Consider the following 16,965-nt stretch of genomic DNA (forward strand, 5'->3'; position numbering starts at 1 on the left):
GGCTGTGCTGCTGTTAAGTGTGGGTCAGAGGACAGGAGCGCAAGAGTGAGTTAAACCTTCCAGCTTTGAAAGGGATGCCTGGTGCTTGGGCCCGGGTGTCCTAGCCCCATTCTGACTGCAGCTCTGCTTCCTTGTACAGGTCTGTTGTGGGCATCCCGACCTGCGAGTCCATGGTGCAGCTGCAGCCGGGGCGGAGCTACATTATCTATGTGCGAGCACTCAACATGGGGGGCCCCAGCGTGAGGAGCGAGCCAGCTACAGTCCACACCATAGGTCTGTGCCCCAGCCCACACAGTCTCTGGGACCCAAAGTGGCCACTCTGTGGCAGACCCAGTGCTGCTATGACTTCACTGGGAAATTGATGAATATGCACAGATGTGGACACGTGGCAAGTCAGGCCAGAAGGAGCTCAGGGGTGTCCCACACTGCCCTAATTGCAAGTCAAGTGGATCATTAAGAAGTCCCTCAATTCCTATTTCCCTTGGCAAATAGGTTAGAAATTCTTATCCATAGACAGGCATTACAGCTAGAGGTAAAGAGCACAGCCTCTGGAATCAGAGGGGCTTGGGGTTCAAGTTTAAGTTCTATCATTTGCCAGCTGATTTCTTAACCACCTTGTGCCTCCGTTTCCTCATCTACAAAATGGAAATAGTGACACCTGTTTCTAAGGGTCATCGTGAGGACTGAAGGGGGTACAAGGCACACAACACTGCTCGATGAGTGTTAACTGCCATCCTTGTTAACTGGACGCCTGTTACTAGGCCAGGTCCAGGCTTAGGTGTATCCCACACGAAGCTAAGCCAGCGACCACCGCCCACGTGGAGAAAGCAAGTGATTGGCTGCAGGTCTTCTGTGTGTTCCTCCTCCCACAGGAAGCTACTTTCGCCTAAACAAGGACACCTGCCATCCCCGGCTGACCATTTCTGAAGATGGACTTACGGCTGTACGAAGTGAAAGGAGAACCCCCGCCAGGGAGCTGTCACCCAGTGACACTCGCTTCACCAGGTACTTTGTCAACCGCTCACAAGGGTGTTCTGTGAACCTCCCGAAGGTGTACTGTTATTCAGGTCAAATACGAATATGGCACGGAGGCAGCCTCGAGGGAAAAGCAATCCTAGAAATGAGTGAGGAGGGAGGAGCCTAATGGGGAGGGGACCCAGAGGAGTATGGGCAAGAGGGGTCGGGCAGGTGCAGGCAGAAGAGCCCCCTGGGATGGTGAGGTCAGGGGAGGGTGCGGTCCCCTGGGAGGGCATGGTCCCCGGGTCCTAGGCTGCCAGAGCTGGAGCAGCCAGAGGTCATGAGGGTGGGACAGGAATTACCAGTGGAAGGTGTCTAAGTTCTTGGCATTCTGAACAAAGAATTGGACAAAATGCACAAACAAAGCAAGGAAAGAGACCAGGCACAGTGGCTCATGCCTGTAATCACAGCACTTTGGGAGACCGAGGCAGGCATATCACCTGAGGTCAGGAATTTGAGACCAGCTTGGCCAACATGCCGAAACCCCATCTCTACTAAAAATATAAAAATTAGCCGGGCGTGGTTGTGGGTGCCTGTAATCCCAGCTACTCGGGAGGCTGAGGCAGAAGAATTGCTTGAACCCGCAGGGCGGAGATGGCGCCACTACACTCCAGCCTGGGCAACAGAGTGAGACTCCTTCTCAAAAAAAAAAAAAAAAAGCAAGTAAAGAATGAAGCAACAAGAGCAGAGATTTGTTGAAAACGAAAGCACACTCCACAGGGTGGGAGTGGGCCAAGCAAGCGGCTCAAGGGCCGGGTTACAGAATTTTCTGGGGTTTAAATATCCTCTAGAGGTGTACACCCTATGTATATGAAGAGGCTAAAGTGAAGTTACAAAGTCATTTACTGGAAATACACCCTATGCAAATGAAGAGGATGTTTCCTACCATGCTGAAATACAAAGCTATTTACTTGGACTTAGAAGGTTGGGGTTTTTCCGTTTAATTTAGTTCTAAGAAGTCCTTAGGTTCCCTGCCCCCAGACCCTGTTCTCCTGCTTCACAGGGGTCATGCTGTGGGCTAGTGGGAGAACAGAAACAAGGACCCAGGTCTCCCACCGGTTAGCCCAGTGCTCTCTCTCCTGCACTGTGGTACCTTACAGCAAAACTCCTGATGGAAAACTGGCCACGGAGTGAGTCTGTTCCAAAGTTGGGGAAAACCATAATTGTGCTGGTGCATGACCCCTGTGGGCGGGGTGGCCCACCAAAGAGGCTGGCTGGCTGGTCCAGCTATTTCTAGAGCTTGGTACACAACACATGTTGAAATTACTTACATATTCCTTACTTCTTCCCAAACTTAACAGGGAAAATAAGGGGCAAATAAAAACACTGAAATAGAAAAATCAAAGCAATGGGAGAAAAGAAAGGACACAGGTTAACTTCAAGGGCTAATTCAGTTTCTAAGATTAAATATAAATATGGCCTCTCAGCTTCCTGATATCCAGGGCAAAAATATTTCTTAGTGGGTTGATTTTTAGAGTCAAGAGGATCTTCTAGGGAGCAAAGGGGCTCTCCTATTAGGGCTGGAAGGGCCACTGATGGAAAACTATCCAGCCTCCTTAGCTGGGTCCTGGCTTTGCCTCTGACCCTGGCTTCCTGCTAGCCTTTTTACTGCACATGGGTTAAACACCTACTGTATCCAAGTGTCAGTGTGAAACAGCAGGTGCAGAGGAAAAAATTTTGTCCTTTCCTCCTCTGCCCTTTCAACCCAGGTTTGGGGGGTGTAGAGAGGAGTAAGGAACAATAAAGGTATTGCCTGACTGGCACCAAAGCAACATTTAAAGCTACTCTCATGGGCATTGTCATAAGCCCCTCTGACCGCAGCTGTGGGCCCAGGCAGTCCCCCTCCCTCCAGAGGCCCCTCGCTACCCTTCAACCTTTGCATCCACACAACTCTAGCATCTTTCTGCTGAGGTTTCCTTGACCCTCACAGGAAGCCCTCTTGGACAGGACCCCCTCAAAAACAGCACTAAAACAGCATCCCTGTGGTGGTTTCCAGTCACACCTGGTCCTGGAAAAACACACACCTTAGATGAGGCCACTGCTACTTCATTCTTCCTTTCTGTGAATAAGAAAGCTCTCTGGGCAGACAAAGCCTCAAGCATCTTCAACTTCAACCCTTTGTTGTTACACTGAAAACCTGTGAACCCAGTTTTTGGCTCTCTCTTTCTAAACCTCTGCCTAGGGTGTCTATTTCTAACATCTCACCATGAGATACAGGAGTTCTTTACACCCATCGTTTGATTCTTGGCTTTTGGGGATCCAGCCAAGCTGAGTTAGAGAGTCCCATTTTAATATCCTGTTGCCAATATATCTGTTGCCCGGTGAAATACTGTGCTGTCCTGGGAGATAAAGAGATGAAGATACAGTCCCTACCCACCTAAGACTCAGATCTCAAGTTGGGGAGACGTGCATGCAAAAGGCACACATATTAAAGGTAAGGTAGATTTATGGACAAAGCATTGTAGGAGTCCCAAGGACAAAGACTTGGACAAAAGCATGAAGGATAAATAGGAGTTCTCTAGGCCAACAAGGCAGATAATTGCTTTGTACATGTACGTATGAAAGAAGTCGGAAAGATCATGTTTGGAGAAATATAAGGAATTTGGTATGTCTGCAGTATAGGGTCCATGACGGGAAGAGGTGGAAGATGAGGCAGGAAAGTCGGAGAAAGTTTGGATTTTATCCTCTATGTGGTGAGAATTATTGGAGGATTTAAAGCAGGGGAACAAGATCAGATTACATTTCAGAAAAATGGTAGAATGTGAGCTGGGGAGGGAGAGGGAAAGGCAAAGGCAGATGGGAAACAAAGAGACCAGAGAGGAGACTATGGAGGGCTTGACTATGCAGTAGGGTGGGTGAGAGGAGCCAGGGGAGTCAACTGCTGTTGAGCACATAAAACCAACAAGGCTAGGTGCTCACCTGTTTAAAGGGCAACAGAGAGGGAGATGAGTCAGGGACTATCATATTGCCATATTTATAGAGTGCTTACCAAGTGCTAAATGTATTTCATCTCATGCAGTCATCCTAACAGCCCTGTACTATTATCAATCCCAGCTGACGGATGAGAAAACTTAAAACACAGAGAAGTAACTTGCCCAAGAGTATAATGCTATTAAGGGTTGAAGCAGGAATCAAACTAGAAGGTGAGCTTGTAGCCACTACATTATTCCCATCTTAGTTTTCCACCAAGGGGTTACCAGGTAGATAATGACTCTATTAACCAAAATGGAGATGTGAGAAGTATGTACCCCTCCCCACTACACCTCAAACTTTGGTAGATAAGAGGGGTGGGAATATGACTATTTCCATTTGGGACATTCTGAATTTGAAACAACAGGTAGAAATGTGAGTCTGGAGCTTGAAGCAGAGATGGCCTCATTTTATAGGTGAGGTAACCGAGGTAGAAGTTAACCAACATGCAACCTCTTTCCCAAAGCTTTGCTTGAGCAGTAAGAACTTGGGGTTTTGAAAGTAGAGAGAAAATTTTAAACTGAACAAATCTTTCTAGGGATGTTGAGGGCTATATATATATTTTGGTTAATGTAGGAGTCTTCTGAAGAAGGTAGAACATTCACTTTGGAGATACCAATATAATTTGATTTTCACTGAAAACCTTCCTCTGTTGATACTTTGCTGATGTAGAACAAAACATAACCCTAATCTTTGTCAGTATAATTGTTCCCAGTGCAACCTTGGAGGCAGATTTTAATGATCTGTGAAGAATCTGCTATCTTGTTCTTCTTGGACTGGCCTCTGAATTCTTGTCTTCCACCAGGAGTCATCCCTAACATGATGGCTACCTCAAAGGCCTTCCATGTTCATTTAGTACCATAAGCAATGATGGTGAACTTCAAGCTTACGGTTCCCTTAACCATGCTGTGTTGTGTATTTTCAATCCTTTTCTTTTTTTATGAACAAGTGAACCAAACCTTTTTCTATAAAAGCCCCAACCATTTTAAAAAGCAAACAAAACTTGTTCTGTTGTTTAGTGCCTCCTCCTCTCCCATTACCAAGCAGTATCATAATCTCTAATCTTCAGCATCAGCCCACAGAGCTTTGAGAGCTAAGGGTGCTTTACAAGTTAAGTGTCCAGAAGCACCTACCACCACATTCGTAGACCACTGACTGACTGATCCCAGCAGCTGGCGTCACTGACCTGCACAGCCAGGCTTGGGGCACCCCAGATCACACATGCTTCCACTTTCTAAAACCAGGTGTGTTGCTGTCATGGGAAACCTAATTCCAGTCCGAGGGCACCATTACTGGGAGGTGGAGGTGGATGAGCATTTGGACTACACAGTTGGTGTGGCCTTTGAAGATGTCCCTAAACAGGAGGATCTGGGAGCAAATTGCCTCTCCTGGTGCATGAGGCACACATTTGCATCATCAAGGTAAAGTAAAATCTGGATACTGACAATTAAAATTTGCTTTTGAAAGATTACAGCAAGATCTTTTCACTAGCAATAATTAAGACATACGTTATGTTTTACAAATATTCTAAGATATTTCAGGAGTTGCTGCCAGCCACTTTCCCTAAAGTCCAAGTAAGAGGAAAAAGAACAGCTTTTCTCTGAGCTAAAAATAGCTAAAATTTATGAAGAATTATGTGCCAAGTACTCTTACATGCATTATCTCATTTACTTCTTACAATTGTGTTATCTCATTTTAAAAATCCGAATGCGGGGTACAGTGGTGTGCACCTGTAGTCCCAGCTACTCAGGAGAGTGAGGTGGGAGTGTTGTTTGAGCCCTGGACTTCAAGGCCAGCTTGGGCAACATAGCAAGACCCCATCTCTAAAAAAAAAACAAAAAACAAAAATAAAAGAATAAAAATAAGAAGACCACACCTCACAGCAATTAGATAATCCAAACGACATGGATTTGGAACTTGGATTCAAACTCAAGCAGTCTGGCTCCAAAGATTTCATTCCTAATCACTTAAGTGATAGATTTTTCATTTCTGTTCACCTTTAGTATTAAGCCAATACAGTTCGCTTTGAAGCCCCAGTTCCATCTTTTTAAGTAAATGCGGGCAAGAGGCTTAGTACTTATGGCTAATTCTGGTTTGCTCCTGCTGCTGGGCACTCTGTCTTTACACATGGAGTAGTTCCACATAGTGGGAAAGAAAGTCTCATGAAGCCCAGGCCAATGAATAAACTTTCAGACTTAGAAGGCCATGGTTACAACCTTCCTTCACCTCAAAAACTGAAAAACAAGACCCCACACTGCTTTCCTATCACACCTTGTAAAATGGGGCCTCTGACCCTCCTTGGTTTGATGAATCCTATTAATGTTCATCCAATGTTCTCTGCCCATGATCCTCTATCATGGTTATTTACACATTATGTGTCATGCCCAAGCATAAGTGAGAAGACCAACTTCCCCCCGATAACAGATGAAGACTCTAATGAAATCTACTAAACCTCACACCCAGTTTGGGGAATCCAAGAATTACTATACACTGAGGCAGATACTTTATTTGGGGATTCTGCCTGAAGTAAGACTAAAGATCAAAGTCTCTTCTTTAGAAAGGCAAGAACAAGGGGCAGAGTAAAACTAAGGGAACATAAAGAAAGCCTAGAAGTCCGTGTGTAGGGGGAGGAATAAGGGGGGTAAGAAGACAGAATAGAAGAGAGGTGGAAACTGAAGAATGACAAAGGAAGGGCAAAAGCTACAAGCCAAGTGCTAGAGCCAAGCCAATTCCTTACAGATGTAGGTGTGTGTGTGTGTGTGTGTGTGTGTGTGCGCATGCACGTGTGCACACACATTACAAGTGGAGAATGAAGGTAAGGTATCCTAGGATAAGGTCTCCTAGCAGACTTGCACTTTTGGCTCATAGTATTAGACTCTATTGGTGGTAGCAGAGAAAGTAGAGGAAAGGACTCATATAGCTTCTGGCAGCTGCTTAGTTAAAATAAGGTGAAATGGGCTAGAGACAGGCAGGCTTCCTCTGACACGTTTAGATCATATTCCAAGTGTTTATCACAGTAGCCTAAACTAGCCTGTTGACACAAAGAGCTCTTCAAATATCTGTAGGTAGCAGGGTTAGGAAATTCCTGTGACAGGTTTTGATTTCTGCCATTTTTCAAAGTACACAGGATGCAGAGCATGGATAGTGATATAATATTGATTGGTAACAGGCCCACTGGCTCCCCACTCAATTTGAAAGTTTAAGAACTGGAGTAACTGTGCATAGAAGAGCTTATACCAAGAGGCCCATTTTATCACATGGAAAATCACAAGGTTCCCTGTTTCAAATGTCTAATCCAAATTTTAAAAACATGTTCTATTCCTATGCTAGTTTAGATGCAAGAGAGTTCAGGATGCTATGGGTAAATTTCTTAGGTTAAGAGGTTGCTAGAGAAAAAATGATGTTTGAAAAATGTTTTGGCCAGGAGCAGTGGCTCACACCTGTAATCCCAGCACTTTGGGAGGCCAAGGCGGGCGGACTGCCTGAGCTCAGGAGTTCAAGACCAGCCTGGGCAACACAGTGAAACCCTGTCTCTACTAAAAATACAAAAATTAGCCAGGCTTGGTGGTGCATGCCTGTAATCCCAGCTACTCAGGAGGCTAAGGCAGGAGAATCGCTTGAACCCAGGAGGCCAAGGTTACAGTGAGCCGAGATTGCGCCACTGCACACCAGCTTGGGTAACAGAGTGAGACTCCGTCTAAAAAAAAAAAAAGAATCTTAGGGCAAATTTTAGAAAAGAGATAGTTTAGAGAATATAATTTTACAAATGGCTTGTCACTTTGGTAGTCATTTAATACTAGAAAATAGCAAAATCATAGGACTACGAATAAAATTAGTATGAAATGTTCTATAAATAATCAATCTATAGAATTACTGAAACTTTATTATGTCAAATTTAATTTTCAGGCATAAGTATGAATTTCTGCACAACAGAACAACTCCAGATATAAGAATAACAGTTCCACCAAAGAAGATTGGCATTCTATTAGACTATGAAAATTCAAAGTTGTCATTTTTCAATGCGGACCTTTCTCAGCATCTATATACATTTAGTTGTCAGCTTCACGAATTTGTGCATCCCTGTTTTTCTTTGGAAAAGCCTGGGTGTCTAAAGGTACATAATGGCATTTCAATGCCAAAACATGTCACTTTCTATTAGAACATTCTGATGTCCAGTTTCCTGTCTTCCATGCCTACCCCTCTTGCAGCCACTCACGCCTTAGCTGGCTGAACCTGGCATTTAAGCACCATGTGCCCAGCACGATTTATGGCTCATGCTATTATCTGACAGACTGGTGTGCTGGCGCTCATTTCACCCAACCTGGATTCTAGTCCTGTGTGCTGCTACCTGTGTGCTGCTAGGATAGTCACTACCAGGCCCAGCTGTAAAATAAAGGCTCAGACTAAACGAACTCAAAAGTCTTTAAAGCTGTCAAACTGTATTTGTGTATATGCAAAATATCTTGAGTTTCCAAGACCTAGAGAGCTTGGGAGAGGAGGAGGGTAGTCTTAATGGCTCCAGCAGCACCAGTACACCCATGCATTTCATGAGTCAGCCAAGAATACACTTGAGAAGGCAAGAGGCTGTCTGTAGAGAACCAGGGAAGCTGTGTGCCCTTCTCAATGTCTTCTACCCTCGTTTTCCCAATAGTAAGCAGCACTGTGGTGAGGTCCCTTCCACTGTGTACTCTATATAATACCCTGTTCCACTCCTACACAGTATGCACCACTCTCTAATTTTGAAATTACCTCTATAATGCCTAATTCCATGAACGGAGGGACAGTGCCTGTTTTGTTCATTGCTAGATCACCAAGGGCTAACACCTAACAGCTGTCACCAAGTATTTGTTGAATAAATTAGTATCTTCTTCAGCCACTGCTCTTTGGCCTCTTACTGCTCTCCATGTGAAGGATGGCAGGGCCCTTTCAAAACTATAGCAAAGGACCTACAGCCAAGAAATGGGAAAAAACCTAGAATGGAGGCAGCGTGAAAGAACAGACGGGCATCTGTGGCATATTAGCAAATGCGCGACAATTTTTTTAAAAGAAATTAACAGCCCACCAAAGGGCAAAGCTGAGCATGGGAAGGAAGACTGGTCTCTAGCTAGGCAGCTTTCAGGCATCCTGCCTCACTGCCCCCAGGCCATTCTGTGGGCTCAATGCCCAACTCCACCAGCTACATTCCTGGTTCTCCCGTTCAAGTTTCCAGTTGCCACTTAAGCTCTGCACACATAGCATTTTCAAAGCTTGTGAGTGAAGCTGCAGAATAATTCCGTTTGTGAAGCAATTACAATTCAGTATCATGTCCCACAGATGCCTCTAAACCCAGATATGCCCTAATCTCATCATTTAAGGTTTTGTGTTTAAAAAAAAAAGTCCACTTTTATGTTTTCTGGCGAAACCCCATCTCTACTAAAAATACAAAAAATTAGCCGGGCATGGTGGTGGGCGCCTGTAATCCCAGCTACTCAGGAGGCTGAGGCAGGAGAATTGCTTGAACCCGGGGGGCAGAGGCTGCAGTGAGCCGAGATTGTGCCACTGCACTCCAGCCTTGGCAACAAGAGCGAAACTCTGTCTCAAAAACAAACAAACAAAAAACCTCTGATGTTTTCCAGCACATGCAAAGTCTGACAAACTGAAAGACTCTCATCTCCTACTAAACTCTGCCTACTGGTATAAATGGCAGCTCAGGTTCCTGAATTAACAATTCACACTGACAATTTAATAACTCGTTATACACACACACACCTATCCTGCCAAGCTTGACTGTCTACTCTGAAGCAAGGGACAGCAGATGTAACCACAGAAATAGTTTCAGTTATAAACAATTAAAAGATACATATTATGTATATTTAAAAATGTTCTCGGCTGGGCGCGGTGGCTCACGCCTGTAATCCCAGCACTTTGGGAGGCCGAGGCGGGTGGATCACAAGGTCAGGAGATCGAGACCATCCTGGCTAATACGGTGAAACCCCATCTCTACTAAAAATACAAAAAATTAGCTGGGCCTGGTGGCGGGCGCCTGTAGTCCCAGCTACTTGGGAGGCTGAGGCAGGAGAATGGCGTGAACCTGGGAGGTGGAGCTTGCAGTGAGCCACGATGCCTCACAGATCAAGACTCCATCTCAAAAAAAAAAAAAAAAGTTCTCAGCTACTGAAACAGAAACTACCAAGTAAAAAACAGGATATCACAGAGAAGGCAAGTTTGAATTCAGGGTTCTAATAGGTTTTATGGAATACTACACGTTAATATGAACACGGATAAATGGATTAAAAACTCAACACCTATAAAGTTTTAATTAAATTTTTATTTGACCAAGAAAAAACTGTCTAGAATTGTCTGACATTTAAAATCCACTTAAAGCAGATTAGCAACTTCAAGCATCACAATTATTCAGCATAAAGAGCCTTTGTTGAAACATCTTTCTCATTTATTTAGAAGAAAAACATCTAGAACAGAACCAAGCAAAACTTTTGTATTTTTGTAAAAAATCTCAATTCCTGAAACTACTATAAACAATCTACTGAAACTGTATTCAGCAAGGGACAGATTTACCTCAAGGCCATGTTCACCTGCAACCTGCTGATAAGTCTGTTAAAAAACAAAGCAAAAAAAGAGTTTTTAAAAATTAGACCACTGTAGCCACAATCCCTAACATTGGACAGTTAAAACAAAAGATATCTAAATCTGTTCTTTTCTTAGCTTTACCTGTATCACTTTATAACTCCTGAGAAAGTCATTCACATGAGCTGTGGCCTCCCCACCTTAACAAAGGGGAAAAAGAATATGTAAAACCACCACAGAATCTTGGTGTAAACTAACATGGGTTTAGTAATTCAGAGTATTCAGAATTTAAGGCACCCTTACAAGTCAGAAGTGGAAAGTTGGTTTGAGACTTGCAATCTAAAATGACACTGATTTCTGATAAAATTAAATGACTTTTATTTAGAAAAGTGTGTTTAATAAATTACTTCCTGCTGGTTCAAATGACACACAATCACTTGTATACCTCCAATAAGATATTTCTGAAGTGTATAAGTGGTCAAAAGTAAAAAGCAGAGCAAATGCATGGGCAGTGGGGCCTTTTTCTTAATACTTCTCATCTTCCAAAATCTGTTAAAATCATCATCTTCCACAAGTCACACACTGGAAGCTGTCCACAGCACAATTCACTGTGATGTGGCATTCTATAAATAAGACTATATTGGTCTTGATGCAAGGAGGTTCAGCTACCAGACTGCACTATAAGAAAAGTCCTCTCCTCAACTTACCAAGACAACTTCTCCAATTTCTAGTCACCTTCCTATCAATTGGTAGAGCAAGATTCTCACATGTTCATTATGTCTTTCTCCAGTTTTCTCATCTATAAGTGTACTACTCCTATTTTCTATAGAAAGACAATGGAAAGTGTATAATTGCTGTTGGTAGATAAGTAGGTCTTGAATTTATTTTGCAAACAAGACCTGTTCTATCTACCTTTTCATTTAGGAGGCTAAAAGCAGAGTCAGCTTGATTTCAAGGACTCTATTTTCTTAGTCTCCAGAAGAACATAACCAAATCCAGCTTTAAAACACTGTCCTTTAAAATGTCAAGATACTCAAATAAAGATCATTTATAACTTCAAGCTATAAGAGATTAACTCTGTACATATATGCTTGTTTCACTGTAACCAATGGTTAATTAATCTAAATGCAAGAGAGAAGTTTGTTATTTGGAAAGAAGACCCCAGCTGGTCAGCATCTTTTCTGTCATCAGGAAGTCCCCCGGAAGGAGTATGACTATGACCTGGGCACAACAACTGCCCCTAAGTTAGTACTTATTTTAGAGTTGCTACTGAACAGGTGGTGGTTCTTGTCAAGTATATCATGTCTGACTACTTTACTGCTTGTTTTCTGCTATTACCAGTTCCAGAAAAAAAAAAAAATTAAGCCCAACTCACTAATTGATTGCTTTTTCATTTTCCCAGACTGTGACAGAATCATGGTTTTTAGCTCTATTTTCACCTTACTCAAATACTGGAGGAATTAAACTATCATTTATTTGAAATGTTACAAATTAGCCTGCAGCTGATTCAAACAACATGTAGTCACTCAAACACAGCCAACAAAAATGTTTTGGTAGTATGAACTTGGATTCTAATCTTGCTGTCTCTCCTACTCTCATTCCTAAGTCTAAATGTTAGGTCTCTTGCTTGAAAGGAATTTAAGAGATGCCCTTAAATTCAAACAGACTGGATCACAGAAAGGAATATAATCCATTCACTGGGAAAGTACACAGCCAACAAAACTGAGATTTCCCAACTATGCACTGTAACAATCCAGAAACACAGTTTTAGAGATGGCTTTACTGGGTATATACATTGCTCTTGGTAGACCCATCTATTATTCTGCCACCCAGAAAGATTCTTACCCTCCTACTTCCTTCCAAACATTCATTTAATTTAAAGGTGACAGGGACAGGGAGAGGGAAGGAAAAAACAAGAAGCACTATCCAAAAGTAAGAACAGTACTCTGGAGAAAGGTAAAAGATACTCAACACTGTTTTTTGTACCATTTAGAATTTATAAATCAGCCACAGAGTCCTAGGCACCCAGAATGGACCTCCCCTTCCTTGTCTACCTAATGCCTGTATAGCTCCAAAATCACCTCTTGGAAACACTGCCTTATTCCTCCCCCTCCCAGGAAAGGTTAAGTGCCAGACTCACCTCTTTTAGATTACTTAAGTGGCTATACTGCAATCATTGACTTGTGTCTGCTCCACTTGACTATAAGCAAATTGAAGGCAGGGTTTGTGCCTTCATAATCTCTGAATGATCTGAAGATTGAAATAACTGCTTTGTGCTTTCAGGGAGCTCATATACCTGCAAAGAGAAAAGAGACATCAAATTATCTTCCAAATCAAAGGAAAAGCCTCTTTATTAGAAAGCAAAGCAGCTTTCAAATTTGTGTGTGCTTCGGGAGTAGAAGGAAACATTAAAAATATGAACCTGCCGGGCATGGTGGCTCACGCCTGTAATCCCAACACTTTGGGAGGCCAAGACGGGCAGATCACCTGAGGTCAGGAGTTCGAGACCAGCCTAGCCAACATGATGAAACCCCCGTCTCTACTAAAAATACAAAAATTAGCCGGGCATGGTGGCGGGCGCGTGTAATCCCAGCTACTCAGGAGGCTGACGCAGGAGAATCGCTTGAACCAGGGAGGCGGAGATTGTAGTGAGCCAAGATCGCGCCATAGCACTCCAGCCTTAGCAACAAGAGTGAAAACTCCGTCTCAAAAAAAAAAAAACAACCCCAAAATATCAACCTTTCTTCTGTCCCAATATACTTTAAAGATCTGATACACAGTCCCATTAGTAACAGTGCTCCATGGTGACTTCTCATCTGGGAAGAGTGGGAGGGGCACAGAACAATCGGGATGGGAAAGATGTATGTGGTTTAGAATGCTCTTCCCATCACTGCAAGAGACTTTTGACACATTTAATATTTATTATAGTTAGACTATACGTAAGAGAGCCCAAAGACCTTCAAAATGTATATTTTAAATGTTCTGAATCATAAATTTGGTTCATATGCCCTGGAGGCTGTTGAGTGAAAGCTGCCCCCTTGACTACTGAGTAAGCTTAACTGTCAATCCTATATTTATAGCACAACATGAGTATTTGGCTTTCTGCTAGTTTCAGGATCTAAGACTTTACGGAATAAATTATATGCTATAAAGGTAATGTCAAATTAGGGACTTAGAAAGATCAAAGGTGATTCCTTTTCAAATGTCAAGTATCTTTAAAAGTCACTTTTAAAAGTGATACAAAGCAACAAAGTATTATAGCTCAGTACCTAACAACAGCCCCTCTCCCCCAAACAACTTTGGCCAAATTTATATATTATCTGTAGGGTGGAAATCAGATAAACAAACCCCTTGTTTGAAATTTCATCCTTTTCTTATAAAGTGATCGATGGCTAGAATTTTCAAACAGTGGGATCCTATGCTCCAGGGATCATTCTATGGTTCGTTATTGGAAACGTTTCTCTGAACGTGTAGAGCACCAATGAACATATAAAACTTTGACACACACAGGAACACACAAAAGAAACACATGTTCCCAGCCCTTCAAAGAACCTCAAGCCAACTTCCCAAAAAATAACCACATATAACTATCTACCAAGGATTCCTACATAAGGCATTTTAAACACCATTTACCTATTTATTATAAACTCAGCAGTGGGTATGTTTCTAAACAGTTATCCATTGAAAACTCATCTTAGTTCTGGAAGAGGGAGAAAAGGGAGATGGAATATAGAGGCTGTCACATGCTACTGGCTACTGGCAGGGGAAGGTGAGCAAGAGATGACTGGCCAAGAGAGTGAGAAGAGAAACTGCCTGTGGCTTGTCCATGTCCAAATCTACTAAATTGGTAGTCTTCTCTTCTTAGCCCTTGATTCTCTAGCAGCTGGTCTGAACCACTGTCTGAAACCACTAAAAAAAAAAAAAAAAAAAAAAGCAATGAGATAAAAAGAATATAAAATGGCTGGGTGCAGTTTTGTAGAGATGGGGTTTTGCCCTGTTGCCCAGGCTGGTCTCAAACTCCTAAGCGCAAGCGATCCACCCACCTCGTCCTCCCAAAGTGCTGAGATTACAGGTGTGAACCACCACAGCTGGCTAAGTTTAAATCTCAAGTTATATATGTGTATTTTTGTAGAGAAGTATCCTAGCTGATTAATAAACTTTCCAAGCATAGAAAAATATCACAGGCCAGGCGCAGTGGCTGATGCCTGTAATTCCAACACTTCGGGAGGCCAAGGTGGGAGGATGGCTTGAGCTCAGGAGTTTGAGATCAGTCTGAGCAACACAGAGAGACTCCGTCTCTACAAAACATTTTTTTTTTTTAATTAGCCAGGGTGGTAGCACACACTTGTGGCCCCAGCTACTCAGGAGGCTGAGGTGGAGGAGCTCTTGAGCTCAGGAGGTCAAGGCTGCCAGTGAGCTGTGATTGCACTACTGCACTCCAGCCTGGGTGACAGTGAGGTCTTGTCTCAAAAAAACAAGAAAAGAATTAAAAATGGACATCTGTTTGTGTTCTCTGTGCCTGGAATTACACAGCTACTGGAAATAAAAGCTACTGTGCTTGTTGCATTTTTAAGGTGATACTTCTGCTTATGTCACAATCACAACAGCAATCATTCCTCTACATAATCTAAAACTTCTTTGAAACATCTGCATAAAGTAGTTCTTAAAAGCTGGTTTCTGTGGGGGCTTCTGAAAGCCCTTCTGGGGGTTAGTGAAGTCAAAACTATTTTCATATGAACAAAAGCTCTTTGGAGTCCTCAATAACTGTTAAGTGGCTCTTGAGACCAACAAGTTTGAAAATTGTTTATATAGGAGCCAGGCACGGTGGCTCACACCTGTAATACCAGCACTTTGGGAGGCCAAGGTGGGAGGATCACCTGAGGTCAGGAGTTTGAGATCAGCCTGGCCAACATGGTGAGACCCCTGTCTCTACTAAAAATACAAAAATTAGCCGCGCATGGTGGCACGGACCTGTAATCCCAGCTACTCGGAAGGCTGAGGCAGGAAAATCGCTTGAACCCAGGAAAGGGAGGCTATTCGTGGCTTCCCCACAATGAATATCTGGTTGAATGAGCTCCTCAGTACTTCAGATACCCCCTATGTGATGTGAACAGTTTTTCAATATTTGCTAATGTATGGTTTTCTGGGCCTCGGGCTCACTTACTTTCTTCACAGGCTTGCCACTTTCCTACAACACATTTCCATTTCATAACATGAGAGAGATGACTGCAATAATGCACAAGACACTTAAGCCACACAAGCACCAAATGTAAGATTACTTAAAACAGCTGAGGTTTGACTGCAGTGCACTCTACAGAATCAGTTTTCTAGGGTGAGCACATAGCTTGTTCAGTGAACCCCAGGCCGCTCTGTGTAAATTTATGTAACAGGCAATGAAAGTTCCTTCTTCACATATTGTTACTACACATCTGTTCCTAAAAGGGAAATGACAGAAGCGACGTGACAGACTCATCTCCATCTATAAACTATGGAAGATGTAGATGACTGACACAGTTCTAACTCCTAACACACACGGATTTTGCCTTTCATGGATTTATACTGTATGTAGACGTACATTACCACCCTTTTCACTCCTCCTTGCAACTCCCCGTCAACCTCGTAAAAAAAGACGAATTGTCTAGCAATGCAAAGAAACAGTATGGTGTAGAAGAAATAATTCCGGGCTGAAAATGAAGAAATCGCGCTTTCACTCTCGGCTCTGTTATCAACAAGCTGTGTAACTTTCGGCCTATCTCCCCTCATCATGCTTCGGTTTAAGCTAAAAGGAGGGAGATGACCAAGCTTTGCTCTGCTTCTGACACCAAATGACTGCCAGCAGATCCAGGAAGCTTAAGAATTACCAACTTCGTGTGTGTGTTCTAAAATTAATGCAACAGGTGCTGCTGCCTCCAGCAGGCGTCACCGATTCAGAATGTCTGGGTTCTCGCAGGCCCTTGTGGGACACAGGACAGCACAACCTATGTTAAAACTGTAAACTTTAGTCTGGTGAGTGCATACTTCTCCCTTCCGCATTTATACTAACCTCAGCTCCGTGGGCTACCAAGCTCGTTCTTCAAATGAGGTGGAGAAATGTAAGCGCGATGAATGAGGCCCAGGTCGCTGGTGGCGCTGAACCCCCAAAAGATACACACCGCGACAGATGCAACGTCCCCTCACCTCTACTCCCGTTCCCAGCCGCATCCTCTGAAACCTGATACGCCTGCCTGCCTACCAGGACGCTACTGTCACTGGCTCTGCTGGGTGGCCAGAGACAGCACTTACTCCATGCGGCCGCCCCTCCAACGTCCCACCTTCCTAGTAAATCCACTCTCCTTCCGGCGGAAAAGCCCTTCTCGTTTCCTGCGCGTGAGAGGAAGTCCCGCCCCACGCACCAGCGTGATATTACTGGATGCG

At 43.4% G+C, this 16,965-nt stretch overlaps 1 protein-coding gene, 1 long non-coding RNA gene and 1 other non-coding gene across 13 annotated transcripts in view; 1 reads left to right on the top strand and 2 right to left on the bottom strand.

The window, feature by feature from the left end:
- FSD2 (fibronectin type III and SPRY domain containing 2) overlaps window positions 1-8,793 on the top strand; it is a 30,091-nt gene extending 21,298 nt beyond the window's left edge. The window contains exons 9-12 of the mRNA XM_054531778.2: window positions 140-273; window positions 873-1,005; window positions 5,232-5,408; window positions 7,894-8,793. Coding sequence (XP_054387753.1) covers window positions 140-273; window positions 873-1,005; window positions 5,232-5,408; window positions 7,894-8,146 — 697 coding nt within the window. The 3' untranslated portion in view covers window positions 8,147-8,793. The remainder of the gene's footprint in view (window positions 1-139; window positions 274-872; window positions 1,006-5,231; window positions 5,409-7,893) is intronic.
- Window positions 1-16,965, bottom strand: part of LOC103892573 (uncharacterized) — a 47,377-nt gene extending 30,412 nt beyond the window's left edge. For 2 of the 11 annotated variants that reach the window (XR_008513728.2, XR_010137221.1), the window contains exons 1-3: window positions 16,595-16,909; window positions 10,696-12,847; window positions 10,543-10,578 (exon numbers count right to left, since the gene is read on the bottom strand). This is a non-coding gene — a long non-coding RNA (uncharacterized LOC103892573). Of the gene's footprint in view, window positions 1-10,274; window positions 10,579-10,695; window positions 12,848-16,594 lie in introns of those variants that run through there. The other 9 variants (XR_008513721.2, XR_656785.4, XR_008513724.2 and 6 more) reach the window with 9 other exon arrangements.
- Window positions 11,404-11,530, bottom strand: LOC112129268 (small Cajal body-specific RNA 15). Its single transcript, XR_002911675.1, has one exon. It is a non-coding gene; the product is annotated as a small Cajal body-specific RNA 15 (non-coding RNA).

The sequence above is a fragment of the Pongo abelii genome, chromosome 16 (assembly GCF_028885655.2).
Source record: "Pongo abelii isolate AG06213 chromosome 16, NHGRI_mPonAbe1-v2.0_pri, whole genome shotgun sequence".
Lineage (NCBI taxonomy): Eukaryota > Metazoa > Chordata > Mammalia > Primates > Hominidae > Pongo > Pongo abelii.